General features: G+C 34.3%; 1 protein-coding gene across 3 annotated transcripts in view; it reads right to left on the bottom strand.

The window, feature by feature from the left end:
• The window catches only part of Csmd3 (CUB and Sushi multiple domains 3), a 1,262,970-nt gene that overhangs the window by 717,462 nt on the left and 524,465 nt on the right, over positions 1 to 21,043 (bottom strand). For all 3 annotated transcript variants that reach the window (XM_029469819.2, XM_021183659.3, XM_029469820.2), the window contains one exon: positions 14,836 to 14,960. In XM_029469819.2, coding sequence (XP_029325679.1) covers positions 14,836 to 14,960 — 125 coding nt within the window. The remainder of the gene's footprint in view (positions 1 to 14,835; positions 14,961 to 21,043) is intronic.

The raw sequence follows: 21,043 nt of genomic DNA, 5'->3' as shown, positions 1-21,043 counted from the left end.
CCATCATATTGGCTCTGGCAATCAAACACAGGCAAGGGCCATTGTACTGAACTATATCTAGTCATTCTTCATAGTTATAAAAATGTATGTTTTGTTTTAAAATAAAAACAAGTAGTTATAACAAGGGCTGCATAATGTATATGTCTAATTCATAGCATATAACAAGAAAAAGGGGGCTTGAAAATACTGAGTAAAAAATTGTTCCCATTATTTTTTACACTCTAAAAACCCATACTTCAAAAATCATCTCCATGATGTAAACTGAAATATTCTAGCCTTGGTTCCTTGGACTGAAAAAGCTAAAGGTGGTCAAGAAGAATGACATGTACAAATTATATGTGTATCTTTTAGGTCTGACCCCATTTCGATTCTTTTCTCAAAATACATATTTCAAAAGAAAATCTTTCCCACTTCACCTTGTACCTCCTGTTGTACATTAAATGAGATCCTTCTTGACAGTGAACATACAGAGGCATAAGGCTCTCACCACCTGGGTTGCTTTCAGCAAGAAAAGGAAGAGGGAACTGATGCTTTGGATCAGTGATCTGGTGCAACAAAAGTCCATTTTGCTAATCTGTCCAGAGGGAGCATTACAGAAGTAACTAAGGGTTCCAAATAGCATGCTAGTGAATGCATTCCTCCTTGGGAATAATTGAGAGACTGCCTAAGAAGCAGGATCATTTTATTTTGTGTTTTGAATCCTTGATGAAGTTAAATGAATTGATTTATTACAGAAAGGGTGGTGCTTACTGAATTATCCTCCAGAGATGTGATTTAATTGGTAAGAGGTTGGCTTCAGACATGGGTTTCTTATTTTAAAAGCTCTCCGGGTAATTATAATGTGTGTCTAGCAATGAGGAACACATGGCTATGTGGAATCCTTAGGATATAATCGTATTTTGAGACCTAATACCCACTGACCTCCCTTACCCCTCTGCTCATATCAAATTTAGCTACAGTTCCAACTCCCTTGCAAAGCTTCCCTGCCAGAAGCCATCAAGGAGAAGTTAAAAAATAGCAGGTGATATTCCTGAGATGGTTCTGCTGTGGAATGTTAAAGTTAATGACAAAATTGCTTCTTTAGGCAAGGTCAAGAAGAATTTTATTTTAGGAAAGGTTCCTGATATTAATATGCTTTTCCTGTTTATATATATCAATTACTAGTATTAGCCCACCCATTTGAGCATATTTCTGCAGAGCAACAAAGATTTTCTGTCTTGTAGTGATGCTATATAGACAAATAGATGACATCTTAGCTCTTAATGATGATCCTATAAGAATTCCTAAAATTATGTTAGTAATTATTAAGCTCTTTTATAATAGGACTGCCATTAAGTACTTTCTGATGTCAAAACTGCAAAGAGAACTCTGTCAGTCTTTGATTACTTCTGAGGTAACAAGGAGGATGAATCTACAACTTAGAGCACATTCCAAAAGGTTGTAAAACAATTAACCAAAGGTCATAAAAAGCAAACTAAGGATTTACTATAGGTGCAAGGACAGAAGAAAAAAATATCGACTTGGTGGTTTATCTATACAAAACTTCACTAATAACTTAATCACAAAAATTATGTTTTTTAACACTCCATGAACCTGTAGTGACAGATAATGAATATTTAGCCAGATATTTATATTTAATGGATATGCATGTAAACATTCTCTTGTAAACTTCTTAATCAGTTTATGATTTGAATTCATGTTTGAACTTTTAGTGAACTTTCGTAGAAAAAAATGGATGCATGAAAAAAATGTGATCTATTCTCCTAGAAAAGTTACAAAAAACTAGGACAGTTAGGAAGAAATAACATTGGAGGGCATAGCATTGGCAACATAGCATTGGGAGTAAAGCACTGGGAGTAAGGCATTGGGAGCAAGTGCATGGTTACATCAGAGCAGGAGAAGAGAGCAAGATTAAAAGGAGAATGCAGAGTGGAATATTTTAGAAATTATAAGGCAACTTAAAAAAATAAGAGAGCAATATTCAAAATGGAGAGGGGAAGAGGAAAAAAGAAGATGCTGCAGAGAGATCAGAAGGGGTGGGCATGTTTCTCCTTACCATGGGGCAGAACAGGCCTTTTCTTTTCTTTTTTTTTTCTTTTTTCTTATAGTTTTTTTATTATATATTTTCTTCATTTACATTTCAAATGCTATCCACAAAGCCTCCTATACCCTCCCCGTACCTGCTCCCCAGCCCACTCTTGCTTCCTGGCCCTGGCATTCCCCTCTACTGGGGTATATGACCTTCGCAATACCAAGGGCCTTTCCTCCCATTGATGGCCTTTTCTTAATAGCAAGGCAGACTTAATCTTACTAAAGAGGACAAGCTTTCTTTTTACTGACTTGGGTTTAATTTATTTAGCAGTAAAAGGGTAGAAGCTTTTTCTGTCTTTATTCAGCAAAGATTGGAGCTCTGTTTTCATCCAGAATGAGTGAGTTCTTTCTGCACTGGCCCTTGGTCTTTTGTACCATATACATATGTAGGTATGGCTCTGTGTATGTGTAAGTATGGAATTATGAAGTAACTGTGTAAGCTGAGCCCAGCTGCTTTGAGTGGATATGTATGAATGTGTAAGCATAAACCTGCATGTGAATTTATGAGTTTAATCCATATTTGCTTGTGTAAAAGTTTTTCCCTCTGTGAGCATGGCTCTCTTCTCCTGGTTCCATAGAAGTTTATTGCTCCAAACATCTCCCTAGGCTGACAAGAAAGAGGCATATGGACAAGAGGGAAAGTCTCTAGCAATTAATCCTGTACTTAATACCTTGCCATTTTTTTTTTTTTTTTTTTTTTTGGTTTTTCGAGACAGGGTTTCTCTGTGTAGTCCTGGCTGTCCTGGAACTCACTTTGTAGACCAGGCTGGCCTCGAACTCAGAAATCCACCTGCCTCTGCCTCCCGAGTGCTGGGATTAAAGGCGTGCGCCACCACCGCCCGGCTTATACCTTGCCATTTTTAAGACGAGGTGTTATGCACCAGGAACTGGCCTCAGAAAAACTCAGACTGTCAGATCATCCACCACAGCAAAGTGACTTAGACTTAAGATAGGTGAATATTTTATTATTAAACTGCAACTCTAAGTATCCCTTACGATGCCAATACATTATACCTCTAGAATATATCAGTCCTATTTGAATAGTATCTTACCATGATCTCTAATAGCTTGCACTTTGCAATCATTTTTTACTTTATGCTTATTTGAGATCAGTTTTTATACTCTACCAGTAAAAGAGCTCACACTGTTTTGTCTTATTTGGTGGCATATTTTAATTAGCAGGATGATTTCCAAGTTAAGTCATGTTGTTATAAATTATATAATTTCATTCTTAAAGCCAAGTAACATTTCAAGAAGTATGTAATAAAGGTATGTAATAAAGGTTTAATAACCACAAATTTTAAGAGCTGAAACAACTCAATATTATTTGAAATTATCAATAACTTAAGGCTCAGAATACAAAAGGATATTTCTATGGTATTCATTGAAATAGTCAACATCTATATTCCAAATGATCAAAATTGTTTTTAAAGTACCTTATTGCTCCTGATAGTTTATGTCTTTAAAATATTACTACATCTATATGGTGTTTTCTTGTCATCCTCTATTTACCTTCACATTAACCACAATTATTTATAACTTTAACACTCAGCCTAGGTGCTTCCTCCTATAGAAATGATTCTCTACCATTTCTAACAAATACCCATGTACTAGTATAATTTGTGTGAAACACCCTTGAACCAGTATACTGGTTGTATCAAATATATGTTTGGACCATAAGTGATATGGTCCAAAGGAAGAATACATGGCTAATGTGTACAATAATATACAATGAACTCCTATTATCCAAATTCATTAAGAACTAAAATAATTGCTTGCTCATTTTAAATCCTACTATTGATAATAAATTCTCTGTAAACAGGAACTTTGCCATTTTAGATCCTTCTTTTCCTATGCCTACTATGTAGCCTTTTATTGGATATAATAACATTTGAAAAAAAGGTTTTAAGATCTTTCTACTAGAATAATAACCTGTTGTGTCAAAAAGCAAAGGAAATTATCTTATGTTCCCAAGATAAAACCTAATATTTGCATTTATACATGGGTTGATTATTCTAATTTTTCTGTGACCAAATCTCAGCCAGAAACAACTAGAAGGAAAGAAGGACATTTTGGTTAACATGTATAAAGTCTATCATGGCCAAAAGTATGGCAAAATGTTCTCAGTACATGGTGTCTGGTGCATAAGGGCCCATTCCTACAACCTTAAATCTGCCAGCTTGGCTTCATGCCCAAAAGGTTCCACAACCTCCCAAAACAGTTCACCATCTGAGGACCAATGCTAAAAATCATGAACTTCCACAGGCATGTCCCTTTCACCACAATAGAACATAAGGGCATTTGCAGTCAATTCATCCATCCTTCTATGCCTCTCTCCCTTTCACCAACATTTCTCTGATGCTCATGTGACCAAACTCAATGTTTCTTACCTTGACATATTTCCATATCTTTCTACCTCTTCTTGAATTCTAGGCAAAGTGGTTATGTGTCTGTTTTGAAGCCCCATTCATGATACGTGGTAAGTTTTACTCTTCTGTTACTGCTATTTTTTATAATTAATTCCATTGTAATCCACATCTCTGATTCCCATGAAGATGAAAACTCATCTTTTCTCTCTTTTAATTAGTATTAATTTGCACCTAAATATCAGTGTTGCTGAAACAAATTGTTTTTAAAATAAGGCAATATATAGTAATAACTAAGAGATAAAATGACTAAGTATTATTTTCATGGCTCCTTGAATTTACTTTTGGAAGGTTAATGGAGCCATTCTCTTTTTGTCTGTTTTGAAGTGTCTGCATAACTTAAATATTGACAGTATAATCATGCCTCACTTGTTTTACCGATGCTCTCCCATTGTTTCATTCTGAATGTAGAGTATTTTCAATAAAATTGTAAATTACTCAAGGGCATGAATTGTTCAATTTGAGTCTGCAATTCAGGCATTGAATCTAGTATAGTGGTAAACAAAAGATTTATTGTCCTATTCTAATATCAGTGACTGTGTTTGCTATACACCAGTTACTGCATGCTGACTGACTGCTCACTACATACTTTCACAAAAGTAGAAGTCTAGGAAAGCCCCAGAACATTCCTCATTCCTTAGCACAAGAAAAGGCCCAAAAGTGAAATAAATTCTATGAAAAACAAGTGTTTGTAAAAATTCCAATTCCAGAAAATTAAAAATTTACCTTTCTCAATAATGCGTTTACCTATTCCTTTTCTCTTATATATGTTTTCTCAGGTTTTCAGGCTTTTACATTTCCTATATTCTTGTGTGTGTGTGTGTGTGTGTGTGTGTGTGTATGTGTGCGTGTGTGCTTGTAAACCTACAAAGCACTATATATTCTAGAATACAGAATATATTCAATTTCTTTTGCTTTAAACACAAAGAGCTCTAAAGTTATATTTTTCAAACAATGGAGAAGGTAGGCAGGCTTGTTTCACATCTTGAGTTCTTCCACCTTCTTATGTCTTCAAAAAAGTAGAAAAGTAATTGATTCTCTCTTGGTGTTTCTTACTAAATAATAGCATGTTCACTCACCAAACCCAAAGATTAATGTATTGCTTACCATAGAGTTTCAAATTATATCAAAGAAGCACTACAAAGAAAAGATGTCATTTCAATGTTAAAAACTCAAATTTCCTGTACATAGTTTGCTAGCATTTTATTGTTCCTTCTCAGATTAACACACACACACACACACACACACACACACACACACATACACAAATTGGGGACTATGAATTTAATGATGAGTGAGGAAGTGCACATGTGGGGGTTTCAATGGAAGAAAGAAAAGCAAAAAATGTTGCAATTATATTATCACCTCAAAATAAAATTTAAAATATATTACAATTCAGAAAATTGCAGTTCTAGATAAATTAACAACGGCTTAAATAAATTATTAACTGTTTCTAAAACTATTTCTAAAAGCCTGTGATACCTATGAATGTCCTCAATTGTGTTCCTACAGGTTTAATACATTTTATTTTGATTCCACTAAACATCAAACCTTAACTGTTTAAAACTTGTGTTTGTTAAACATTAAAAAGAAATTGTTTTATATGTTGTTTCTTACTCCAATTCTCTTGGAATTCATATTAATATCAATCTTCTAGTTCTGCAGCTCTCTCCCCTATGAAATGGATTTCTTTTTGGAGTTGACTAAAAATATTATATAAGTACAATTGATCAAATTCAGAGAAAAACAAACGTCTGGGTGATCAAAGCTAACATCTACATTCCAACTGCTATCACTAGGTGCCATGGGATATCTCTGAAGAGGAAATGAGAATAACATAAGATCCAGGTCACCACTAATCTTCAACAAGCAAATGTCTTTTGTATATGACAGAGATACTCCAACCATGAAATTTCAGCAATATAATCACCTAAGCAAGATCTGAACAGTGCCTTCATCAGCAGACAAGCCACAGAAAGTGGGGAAATCCTAGAAGACCCTATTCCTAGATGAAGAGAACAATCAGTGCTACTGAAAGAGCAGGAATAAGTCTTCTGTGGTGGCTAGTTCCCTAAAGGTTATACAATCCAACTGAAGAAGCTCTAAGTGCACATACACACACACACACAGACACACACACACCAATGCAGTCACACAGGCATGCATATATGTGCACACTCATACGGGCATATACATGCAAATGTGTACACACACAGGCACATACATATGCATACAGACATGCAAACAGACATACACACATATACACACAAAGACACAGTCACAGAGAGACACAAACACACATGTACACACAGACACAAACACACGTGCACACACACACACACACACACACAGAAACACAAACACACAGATATATGAGCAATAATAAAGAAACTTAATTGGGTTCATTCATAAATGCGAGTATATACATATGATGTATATTTTATACACTGCATGTATATAAAATAATCATAAGAAAAAGTAAGAGGCCATGAATTTTAGAGGGAGTTGGGCAGACCAGAAGAGTTGAAGGGATGAGAGGAAGAGGGAATTATGTAAATATAGTAATGATATATAAAACTCTCAAAATTATGAAAATGTTCATTTTTTTAAAATTTTAAATCTATAATATTACTAGCATATTCCAAGCTCAGAGTATAACCTTAGTGTTTTTTTTATGATACACATTCAAAACTACATTTAAGGCAAGATTGTCTTGATAAGTAAAGATACAAAACTATATTAATTCTGAAATTAAGTCATAATTTTGTGATAAATGAGTTTCAAAATATTCATACAATATAAATTAAGATTGGTTACTTTGAATAACAACAAAAAGTTTGGAACAAAATAAATACGATATTTGTCTGATTTAAAAACAAATATATATACCACAATACCAAGGCACACTAAAATACACTCTGATAAATAGTTTATAACACATTTCAAATGTATTATTGCCTCTGTGTTTCAAGATCTGAGACAGAGACCTGCGTTGAGAACTTAAGAAAGACTTTTGAAGTAATGATAATCATATTGAGTATAAGAGTCCAGAAAATTAACACATGATCGTGAAAATATTTGGAGTTCAACACAGGAGGAAACCATGGTGATCATTTTCTGTATCTACCTTAATTATTTATAAATTAACAAACTGGAGTTAAAAAAGGAAAAGCAAATAAGCAAGGTTATGCTTTCAAAAGGTAATTGACTTGGAAATTGAAAGTTTCCTATTGATCATGACTGAAATCTCTCCATATACCAAATCAGAGCTACTTAGTTTTAGTTTATATATTTTCTAATAATTTACTAACATATCAAAGAATCCTCATATGAAGAGATGTACTGAAATGTAAGATATATTTAGGTAATCTAAAGTTTTAAATTAATAGTGATGTGTAAGAAATTGACAAGTGCACCACAATTCATATCTATCAAATAGTATGTGAGACAAAACTGCCTTTTGACAGTGCATTGTGAATTATATGTGTCGATTAAATTATATGTTAAAACTCAAATTACTGCTTTTAGAAGGAAAAAACAACCAGTAAGAAACAAATGTGTGATAAACTTTCATATCTACACCATCTGTCTATCTCCTTTACCATATGTCACTCTATTAGTCGCTAATATCATCCTTATTATGCATCTTTTCAACTGTAACAATATTCTATGAAATGATGATAGCATGGATAATGGCTACAGGAAAACACCTGCTATGTGTGTATCTGGTTGATAAACTTCAGATGGTTCTGCATTGCTCTTGGTCAATTTGTTAAACTGTATTTCCCAATAAGCATTCTATTGGGTCAACTATTCAGGCTTACAATGACTATATTTCTGATTTCTCAAATTACTTAATATAATTTAAGAAAATTTATAACAATATTGAGTAAGTGTTTTTTTAATGTCTGCAATTAGCACAGAAATTTTACATAATGGCCAGTGGGTCAAGCATTACAAATACAAACAGAATGCAAGAGAACACAACGAAAAATGTCTTAAGGACTCCACAGCTGATCGATCATAGATACTAGTTTTTTCAGCAATTTTCATACAGTTCTCATTTGTGTATGAAGAGATTAATTAAACCTTGCTTGGATATTTTTGTTGAATCTGATACAAATGGATCAATAAACCACATTGATAACTAAAGCAGTTTCACTTAAACTCTAAGCACTTTAGAAATGTGTGTCTGTGTGTGCAGTGTGCATGTGTGTGTGCATGCGCATGCACACATGCCTGTGAGTATGTGTTTGTCCACCTATCTGTCTGTGTCTGTGTGTTTGTGGATTAAGGTGGTAAGTATACTATAGTATATGTTTGAAGGTCATAGAATAAGGGTGTGAAATGTGACAGATGAAAAGATTACGGTTAGTTGGCTTTACCTTTTAATGACAGATCCACCATAAATTAAAAAAAAAAAAAAAGAAAAACTGAAGCAGTAATTGTCTTCTATGAAATGTATGCAGAGTTAAATAAATAAATGTAGACATGAATCCTGGGTGGTTTTGGTGGTCAGATGGCAATCTGTAGTAGAAGGAGGATTTTCACAGCCTGATGCCTTACAGAACACTTTTGCAGAATTTCAGTTTGGATATAACTATTGTAATGACATAATAGTGATATCATAGGACCCTTTTAAGTGGACAGAGTATTGACATCTAAAAAACATTCATTCTGAATGTGACATGAAATAATTTATAGAACTAAATACAGCATTTTTTTTTATTTCCAGTACAAAAGAGAATTAGTTTCTTTGCACATTGAACTTAATTTCTACATGTTGCTATATTGTAGTCCAAATGAAAAACCTTGAACTCATTACAGTAGTATGATTATAGAGCACTCATAGTCAGGAGGCTTCCATACAAACTTTACATAGATCTATAATATAATTTTGTTATCCCTATTTACTCCCTATATATTTACAAAATTTACAAAAGTGAAATAGCCATCTTTCTCCACCTCATACCCTAGAGCTGTTACTCACATTTTGAATTTTATTATGGTATATTTCCCATTTTTAAAATGACTTACATAATATTTTTGCCTGGTCAACATACAATATTATTTCAATCTTTCTCAAATAAAATTGCAAATCATTGTCCCTGGTGTTTTAACATAGTCTACTGCATATTTCTTAGATTTGTGAGTATGATTTGCCATTAATGCAAAATAATAGTAAATTCTATATTCTGTATCACATATAGCATATATTTTACCATAATCACTCATGCTTATTGTTGAATAAAATGATTAATAAATTAATAACTTAATGGATAGATAATTTATGGAAAGATTGGATATAGTAATTAAGAAGTGGTATTGTGGCTTGTAGGTCAACACACAGGACTTCAGCTTTCCCTTGATGTTTTTTGCCCTGTCTTCTCTGAGCTACCCACCTTCCCCACTATTCTCACAAATGCGTAACATTGTATTGTAAAACTCAAACTCTTGGCTATTTGGAGCCACCCAATGAATAGTGATTGGGCACACCAAAATAATTTGTTCAGGGTATTATTATGAAATTTGTTAAATGCCTTAAAATTAGTAATATTACAGGTTCTCCGCACAATTATCACTTACTAAATATGCAGAAATCCAAATAAATATGACAATCATTGTAAAAGCTGATAATGTGCAAAAGTTTCATTTTGTGGATCCACTGTATATTCAAATAAAACAGTTATTTTCATAATTTTAAAAAAGCAAATACTTTATATATATATATATATATATGTTTACCTTATTTGGAAAATGATATTTCATTTTGCACAGTTATGTTAATTATTACTGTCTTTTAGTTTATAATTTGCCGTTTTCCATGTGAAATTATGTCCCTTTAAAAATAACAATTTCTTGATTGCTCAACCATACAATTTGAGGACAGCAACTATATTAATGATTTCTCAAAGGCACAGTACACTAATAGTGCTATTTATGGCACTCTCTAGAACAAAAGCATATTTATTCTGTCCAAGCACCCATGAGACTCGAGAACAGATCTTCATTCAGACTCACAGTGGATAGTCATTTTAAAACTTCAATTACTATGTCAGCAGGTTCTCTCCATTACTATTCCCAGAACCAAGGCAAGTGGTTTCTAGTAGCAACTAATGGCTTATAAGCCATACACATGTGTGCCTTGCAAGCAATAAGCAGGTAAATCTTTGTACATATGGTAAAGATCTGCAGAAATAATGTAAGTTACGATGCAATTGTAGCAATAGATGACTTTTGAATACATAGGTTTTTATATGTCCCAGTCGACAATGGTAGAAGACGTATTCCTAAGGATATATGTGATACTAGGCTGTATGTTTGATCCAAGAGAAGCAACATTAACATTTAAAACACACTCTGGACGTTCCAATGAGTGCACAACTGTAGCATTTATGAAAAATGACAGAACAGGTAATTTCAGTCTTAGAACAATCTTTAATGAACATGATTCATCCAGTTTTATGAAATAAATATCTTGAATATAAGAAAAAGGTTTATCTTCCTGTTTTACTTTATATATAGATCTTAAATTCCATAATTTGGCGCAAACTCTATGTGTTGGCTTTTGTTCCCATGTGAACATTAATATAATTTGCTGGATTAAATCAAGTCTTTTAACATTGTTTTTTACAAAAAAAATGTACATAGAAAGATTAGGAAACTTTAGGATACTTGAAACACATGACTTACAAGCCACAATAATTTTTTATAGCTGTAATTTAATCTTGAGTGTTGGCCAGCACAGAATACTGATAGATCCCATGAAGCAGGATATTCTGTATTTGTTTCACAAAGTGCTTGAACATGTTTTATGATATAATGCATTTTTGGTGTCCTTGTTGTATGCATACTTTAAGACAACATTCTGTGTATGTTTGTATGATGGTTGTATACACGAAAGTCAATATATCTGTATGTTTGGCAACTATAATACTTTACACAGCAGAGTATCATTTTTGTTTAAAAATTAACACACTATTACGTGAAAATTCTTATTTAGTTTTATCTAACTTTTATTTCAGTTTTAAGATAGAATATCATATAGCCCAGGTTGGCTTAGATCTTCCAAGTTAGCTGACAATGATTTTGAGCTATTCAACACCTTGCCCCTACCACCTAAATGATTGGACTACGGATATATATCTTTGTACCTAGAAGTACGTTGAGGTTTACATATCTTTGTCCCATGGGAAGTGGCACTATTATAAGAAGAAGTATTGCATTGTTAGAAAAAGTGTGTCACTATGGAGGTGGGGTTTGAGGTCTCTGTGCTCCAGGTCGGCCCAGCGTGGAATGCTACTTACCGCTTGGCAGCCCATGGAATACAGCCTCTTCTCTATTGCTTTTGTTTTTGTTTGTTTTGTTTTGTTTTTCCCAGATGTCGGGCACAAACAAGTTTGATGCTCGTTCCTTTTTTTTTTTCTTTTTAAGATTTACTTATTCATTTAATGTATATTAAATGAATGTTGCTGTCTTCAGACACACCAGAAGAGGGCATCAGATCGCATTACAGATGGTTGTGAGCCACCATGTGGTTACTGGGACTTGACCTCAGGACCTCTAGAAGAGCAGTCAGTGCTCTTAACTGCTGAGCCATTTCTCCAGCCCTTTAATCAAGTATAGAAATCTTGGCTCCTCCAGTACCATGTATGCCTGGATGCTACAATGCTTCCTACTGTGACAGCTGTAAACTAAATAAACCTCTGAAACTGTAAGTCAGTCCAAGTTAAATGTAGTAATTTATAAGACGTGTGTTGGTTATGGTGTTTCTTCACAGCAATGGAAACTCTATGATGTATGTAACTCTTGTTCTTAAATTCTATAATTTTCATTGTACTAATAAAGTATTTTAGTTTTATTATATTACATACCATCTTATAAAACTTTAAAATAAAAATGATAAGAGGAAATAAATCTATACGGGCCCAAAATTACCAAGTGAGTACAGTGCACTACTTTGTGTTTTATATTTTTTTCTTTGTGTTTCCCTTTTTGATGCTCTGAAATCTGGCTTTCTTCCCCATCTTATAAGAATGCTTAAAACAAAACGTTGCAGTCATTTAAGATTTGGAAAGCTGCATTGCTCTCAGCCTTATGCTTTTCACTTCTAAAATGGAGATGGTAATGTCTCCATCAAGTTTTTTTTTGGAGAAGCAAATGAGACAAAGTATATGCAGTTGTTAACATAATGCCTGGCACATAGTGAATGCTAAAAATAGCAGTGACAATGTTGTAGTAACTGTGGATTCCCTCCCACATAACTCCATTTTCGGTTCCTTCATATTTATTAACAACACAAGATTGTTCTATTCATATACACTTGAATATCATCTTTAATCTTTTCTTATTACATTTTACTTCTATATCTAGCCAGACCTGAAATATCTTTTCTCTTTATAGTACCTAGTACATATGCCCCTTCTCTATTCTGACATCTTTCTCATTATATCTAAGAAGACTCCCCTGGGTGTGGTGACTTAAAAAAGGCTCCCAGTAAGAACTAAAAAGTTACAACTGATATGCTAAGAAATGCAGAAATGTAGCAATTATAAGTAATCACAGATACATGATCAAGCAATAGAAATGGAAAAGGTGAATTCAAAATACAGCTTCATAAAGGTTTGTAGCTCATACTTATAAACACTTGCAACCGCCAAATTAGAGGGACCAACACAAGGGATTAATACATCAATGAGAGTGTAGCCTGGTGTAAATAAGTTTGAGGTCAGTTGGGTATATATAGCAAGACCTTGTCTCAAAAGTAAAAGTTTATAATAAAGAGTGCTTGTATAATTTTGTAAGAATTTTTTATTTGAAGAAATGTAGTGGGTGTGGGAGCTAGGACAAAAGAGGAGGGGTGGAGTGTGGGTAGAACAGTTTTTCAGTTAGCAGTCAGGTTTTATAAAGAGGAAAAGGAACAAGCAAACCAGATGGCAAAGAGGCAGTCAGAAGGTAGGGAGAGTGTTCGACAATATAGAAGCTAAAAAAAGAGATAACATTGTGTAATGATATTCAGACCTTGTCTTCAATGAAATCATAGTTATTTTGATGCTCTGTTAAAACACAGGGCCTCGTGTTTGAGTTTGAGAAGTAGGTTTTATTTCTATATGCAAAAGCTCTAAGTACTTGCTATATGTGAATATGCTCATCCTTGTGGCATGGTTCTTGCAAACATTGTGGTTTATATCGAAGTATATCAGCCCATCAGTTTCAGTGTCTAAAACTTATGGTATGGATTCTATAAGCCAACTGTATGAGTTACCAGAATGTACTGTGTTACACTATAAGTGGTCACTGGAGTCTGAAAACAATTATAATAAAAGTACTTTAATGCATATGAGCTTACTTCTGAAAAAGGTGAAGTATTCTAATCTGGCTACCTTCGCTTTATTTCATTTATTCTCTAGATATTAAAGACTTCACTTTTCCTTCAAAATATTTTCATATATATATATATATATATATGTGTGTGTATGTATGTATGTATAACATGTTTATATATGTATATGTTATAACACACAAAGATTTGTTAATAGTGTCAATTAAATTTTCAACCATAATTTGGTAAAAATAGAAAAGGAAGTGCCCTTTCATTTTACAGAAATAATTTATTTGAAGAATTATGTTAGAAGTTGGAGTAAGAACAAAGATAAACACATACACACACAGTCACATGAACACACACACACAGAGACAGAGAGAGAGAGAGAGAGAGAGAGAGAGAGAGAGAGAGAGAGAGAGAGAGAGAGAGAGAGAGAGAGAGAGAGAGAGACCTGGAGAGAGAGGGAGCTGGAGAGAGAGGGAGAGAGAGAGAGAGAGAGAGAGCGAGAGAGAGAGAGAGCGGGAGAGAGAGGAGAATGAGGATATACTTGTGATAACTAGTAATGTGTAAATTGTAACCAATTATTACTTGGCTTTAGGTTAAATTCTGTTAAACTGAACGTTTTTCCCCAGTGATAGCCCTTACCACTATAAAGTGGTAAGTTCTACAAATGAAGTTGGAATTTGGTTTAAAATATCCATTTCACTCACATAGGAAAAATAATTGAATTATTTACAAAGATGAAAGACATTTTCTAATGCTTGTTATTACATGTATTCAGATTCAGCTGTAATCTCTAGGATTATTAATTTGAAAACTCTTTAGATTAAAAACACAGTGGTCCCTAGCCTCTCCAAATTTGTTTAAAAAACACAAGAATAATGATAATTCAAAGAGTATATATTAAAGTTTCTTTTTAATGCTGAGCAAATTTAAAAAACATAAGCATCACTGTATCTTCACAGAATATCTTATTATAATAGTTTTCTTTACCTTTACATACAGGCCTGTGGTCACTCCAAGCAGCAAACACTTCAGCTATCCTTTGACAAGTAATGCTTTTTGCTCCCTGTAGGACATAATCTTCATCACAGGAGAACTGCACAGTGGATCCAAGGCTACAATTGAACAAACATAAGAAATACCTTTTAGAAAGACAGAATGTGGTGATAAGCTCTACATCTATAGACTCCATTCAATAGGCCAAATTTGTAATAAATTTTAAGAAATAAATAAAACATACAACATATATAGTTATGCATTAAAAGTAAAGATGAATCTTCTATAAATATGTTCATTGGCAAGAATTAAATCAGACATTTCTCCAAAATCTAAAAGTATAATTACCAAATGACCAATATTCCCTATTTGAGTGAATATGCAATCTACTTATACCTTAATATAGATATGATTGCACATCTATTTATTGCTATACTATTCACAATAGCAAGGAACTAGCATCAGCATGCATGAATAGAAAATTTCAAAATTGGCTCAAAAATGCATATGGCTAGACAAATACAATGTTCTCTCTTCTCTGTAGAACCAAATTTATAATGTACGTTTACATGTTGAAGAGTTCGGTTACAGGTCACAAAATTAGATATTGTCTATGAATATACTTTAAAAAACCTGTATTCAAACAAATTATAAAATCTAATGGAAATAGATATTTTTCCTGATAGGTACTATATACAAAAGTCTAGTCAAAATCAGTTTAACAATTATAGACCTTTAACTCCTATAAAAATATAAACAGTCATTAAAATTCTCCCAAGCTAAAAAATCTCAGGGGTAGATGGTTTTACCATAGCATTCTACCATGTATTCAAAGAAGTGTTAAAGCCAATACTCCAAATCCAGGAAAGAGAACAGAAGGAGCATTGAGTAATGTATTTTATGAGGCTACAGTTGTCCTGATACATAAACCATATAAAGACTCAATAAAGAAGGAATTATAGATTATTTTTTTCTTGCACATAGATATAAAAATACTCAATAAAATATTTTAAGATGGCCTATTCGGCCAATGGGAAAAGAGGCCCCTTGGTATTTCAAACTTTATATGCCCCAGTACAGGGGAATGCCAGGGTCAAGAAGCAGGAGTGGGTGGGTAGGGGAGCAGGGCGGGGGAGGGTATAGGGAACTTTCAGGATAGCATTTGAAATGTATATAAAGAAAATATATAATAAAAAAGAAGAAGAATATGATACCTTAAAACTACTTTAAAACAAAATTCAAGAACATATCTAAAAGATAATCTACCCTATCACATAACCTTCATCCCAACGATGCAGAGATGATTCAAAATACCAAAATTAATAACTGTATTCCACAATATAAAATAACTGAAAGGAAAGAACCACATAATCATTTCACTAGATACAGAAAAATCTTTTGATAAAATCTAATACCCTTCATGATAAATGTCTTGGAGAGGTTAGGGACACAAGGGACACACCTGCACGTAATAATGGGAATTTATAACAAACTTATAACTAACATTGAATTAAATGGAGAAAGTCAAAGCAATTTAACTAAAGTCAAGAACAAGACGAAGCTGTCTACTCTCTATATATTCAACGTAGTATTTAAATTTTTAGGAAGAGCAATAAGCCAACTAAAATAAGACATATTAGAAAAGAAGAAGTCAAAGTAATGTTATTTACAGATAATATGATAGTATAAAGTAAGTGAACCTAAAATTCCACCAGGAAACTAGGGAACACTTACAGCTGATAAATATTTTAATCAAAGTGGCTGGATATAAGATTAACTCAAAAATTTCAGTAATTCTCTTATATACAAATGACAAATACACTAAGAAATAAATTAGCACCTTTCACAGTAACTTCAAATAATATAAAATGCCTTAATGTAACATAACTCATACTCAAACAAGTGAAAGACCTATATCTCAATAACTCCAAGTTGTTTAAGAAAGAAATTGAAGATTATCAGTAGTGGAAAATTCTTTCAGGCTCATAAGTCAGTAGGATTAATGGTCATGTTACCAAAAGAAATCTACATATTCAGTTCAACCCAATTCAACATTAAAAAAAAAAAACGTTTGTTTGTTTGTTTGTTTGTTTGTTTGTTTGTTTATTATTTTCATAGATCTTGAAAGGACAATTTTCATCTTCATTTAGAAAAACAAAAACCCAGGATAGCTAAAACAATCCTGAACGATAAAAATTTTTTGGAGGTCTCATCATTCCAGATTTCAAATTGTATTAGAGAGCTATAGTAATAATAATAATAATAATAATAATAATAATAATAATAATAATAATAACAATAATAAATACATGGTGTGTCAGCAAATAGAGACATGCTGTGTACTGGATTCAAATTGAAGACCTGACATCAATACACAGATATATGGACACCTGGTTTGTTTTTTTGTTTGTTTGTTTGTTTGTTTGTTTTAAATAATAGAAGCCAGAAGTCAAACTGGAAAAAATACAGCAACTTCAACAAATGGTGCTTGTCAAACTGAATGGCTGGTAGTAGAAGATTCCAAATAGATACACAAAATTCAAGTTCAAGTTGACCAAAGACCTCAACATAAAACCAGATACACTTAACTTGATAGAAGAGAAAAAAGTGGGAAACAGCCTTGAATGCATTGGCAAAAGAAATGGCTTTTTATATAGATTACTGAGAGTATAGGCACTATGATCAACAATTAATGAGAGAATAAATTTTAGAAAAGACACGTTTTAAAAATTAAATGTACTTATTCCCTTTACTACCCAATCTCAGCGTTCCTCTCCTCACTGTACCCTTTCATGCAAGTTCTGTCCCCATTCCTCCTTAAGAAGGAAAACCACCCCTCTCTGGATGTCACCCCCTACTTCCCTACCCACACACATCAACTCACGGCTACATCCTCTCCCACTGAAGCCAGACAAGGATTTTTATTTAGGGATATGGGATCCACAGGCAGGCAGGTAGGCAACAAGCTCAGGGACAACACCTGCTCTAGCTATTTGCGGGTCCCTCATGAAGACCAAGCTTCTCATTTGCTGCATATGTTCCGGGATCCTAGGTTCAGCCTGTGCTCACTCTTTTGGTTGGTGATTCAGACTCTGGTAGCCTCCACGGATCCAGGTTAGTTGACTCTGTTGGTCTTTCTGTGCAATCCCTGTCCTCTTCTGGATCCCGAGTCTTTCTACCAACTCTTCCATAAAACTCCCTGAACTCCATCTAATGTTTGGGTGTGAGTTCCTGCATCTCTTTTCATTGGCCGCTGGATGGAGTCTCTCAGAGGGCAAGCATAACAGAATATCATTAATAGTGTCAGGGATTGGCTCTGTTTCATAAGTTGGGTCTCAATTTGTGGCAGTTATTTGTTGGACATTTCCTCAGTTTCTCCCCTATCTTTGTCCTTGCATATATAGTAGGCATGATGCATTTTGACTTTTTGGGTGGGTTGCTGTCTTTTTCCTTCCACTGGGAGTCCTGTCTGGCTACAGGGAGTAGCCACTTCAGCATCCATATTCTCTGCACTTCTAGAAATATCAGGTAGAGTCTCCTCTTAGAACCTCAGGCTTCTCACCATCACAAGGTTGTCCTAGAGATCCCCCCCTCTTCTCACAGCAGATCTCCCTTTTTTCCCCTGCTCTCCCTCACTATGATCTTCTGTGTCCCCTGCCCTGTTCACCTCTTCATCCCCTCTTCTACCCCGTTCCCTCATTCTTCTGATCTCCTGTATCTATTTTGTTTTCCCTTCTGAAAAAGATTTAAACATCCTCCCTTGTGACCTCCTTGTTATTTAGCTTCTTTGGGTCTCTTGAATATAGCATGGTTATTCTGTACTTTATGGTCAATATCCACTTATAAGTGAGTACATACTATGCATGTCCATTTGGGTCTGGGTTAACTCACTAAGAATGGTATTTTCTAGTTCTATCCATTTGCCTATGACATTCATGATGTCCTTGTTTTTAATGGCTGAGTAGTGTTCCATTGTATAAATATACCACATTTTTGTATTCATTCTTCAGTTGAGAGACATCTAGTTTTTTTTTTTTTTAGTTTCTGGTTAATATGAGCAAAGTTGCTATGAACATAGTTGACCAAATGTCCTCCTTTTGGAATGGTAGAGCATCTTTAGGATATATATATATATATATATATATATATATATATATATATATACTGATTTCCCAAGTGGTTGTATAATTTGAGTTCCCACCATCAGTAGAATATTACCACTCCCCCCTTGTTCCACAACAACATCCTCATGTGCTATCCTTTGATTCTTTCATCTTTGCCATCCTGGTGGATACAAGGGGCATACCTAAACACAATAAAGGGAATATACAGCAAACCAATAGCCAACATCCAGTTAAATGAGAGAAACTTAAAGCATTTTCCCTAAAATGGAGAAGACAATGCTCTTCACTCTCTCAATATCTATCCAATACAGTACTTGAAGTTCTAGCTAGAGAAATAAATAACTAACATAAGGGGAATACAAATTATAATCCAAGTACTTCCATTCACACATGATAAGATAACATACATAAGCATCCCCAAATATTCAACCAAAGAACTCCTATAGTTGATAAACACCTTCAACAGTATCTGGATATAAATTAACCCTAACAAATATGGAGCCTTCCTCTACACAAGTGATTGCTTGATTATTTCCTGTATCAGGATATTCAGGTATATTAAACATTTATAATACACAAGCACCAATATGTCTTCACTTTTTTGTGGGTGTTCAATAAACAAGACTAATAATGTGATCATAATGTAGCAAATGAAGACAGGCAAACATAAATCCATGTATAAAATTAACTAAAGGAAGCTCTTAGTGATTCAATATGATGAATTTCAAGTCTACAGAATGCTTCAAGTCCTTTGATCTTTGTTCTAAAAGATGTGAACTTTTAGTGAGAGCCCAGTGAATATCAATATTCTGTGTTTAAAGTGATTCTTTTGGCTGCTCAATGAATAATACAATTTGAGAGCACAAATTAGAGGCATGAACTATTGCAGAAGTTTAGTTCTAAAGGAGATAGGTTGGCAACATATACAAAATGGAAGAAAAATAGAAACCAATTATAATAAAATATTGAGACAAACAAGCAAGTCCTAGTAAGAGGAATATGTGTGGAACTTGTTCAATTACTACATCTTATTAAATTAACAGTAATGTCTAATAGTACTTATATTTGCCACAAATGAGTGTATTTAATTTTAATCAGTTTTTCCATGATAAGATATATAACAGAGGAACGGCGGGAGCCATCTTGGTTCTGGGACTCCGCCGAAAAGTAGTCTGCACAGGTGAGAGTGTGCACACAGAAGTGGACAGCTTCTAGGACAGGTGGGAGCCACAGAGCTTCTGAGGCAGAGCCCTTTTTGGGGCTCCAGACATCCGACCACCTCCCTGGCCAGAGGACAGGTGTCCACCCGGCCCGGAAGGCTTTTGCCTCAGGAACAGCAGGAGCCATCTTGGTCCCAGGACTCCACCAAAAAAGTAGTCTGCACAGGTGAGTGTGTGCACACAGAAGCAGACAGCTTCTGGGACAGGCAGGAGCCACACAATAAAGAAAACCCAAAGTGAGGCAATGCTGGAGATAGAAACCCTAGGAAAGAAATCTGGAACCATAGGAGTGCATATCAGCAACAGAATACAAGAGATGGAAGAGAGAATCTCAGGTGCAGAAGATTCCATAGAGAACATCAGCACAACAACCAAAGAAAATACAAAATGCAAAAGGATCCTAACTCAAAACATCCAGGAAATCCAGGACACAATGAGAAGACCAAACCTACAGATAATAGGAGTTGATGAGAATGAAGGTTTTCAACTTAAAGGGCCAGCAAATATCTTCAACAAAATTATAGAAGAAAACTTCGCAAACCTAAAGAAAGAGATGCCCATGAACACACAAGAAGCCTATAGAACTCCAAATGGACTGGACCAGAAAAGAAATTCCTCCCGACACATAATAATCAGAACAACAAATGCACTAAATAAAGATAGAATATTAAAAGCAGTACGGGAGAAAGGTCAAGTAACATATAAAGGCAGGCCTATCAGAATTACACCAGACTTTTCACCAGAGACTATGAAAGCCAGAAGAGCTTGGACAGATGTTATACAGACACTAACAGAACACAAATGCCAGCCCAGGCTACTATATGGGATCCATCCCATAATTAGCCTCCAAACGCTGAC

The sequence above is a fragment of the Mus caroli genome, unplaced genomic scaffold, assembly GCF_978045245.1.
Source record: "Mus caroli unplaced genomic scaffold, Mus_caroli_1 scaffold_16, whole genome shotgun sequence".
Taxonomy (NCBI): domain Eukaryota; kingdom Metazoa; phylum Chordata; class Mammalia; order Rodentia; family Muridae; genus Mus; species Mus caroli.
Note: the sequence above shows the minus strand (reverse complement) of the source record. Positions and strands in the feature narration are given on the sequence as shown.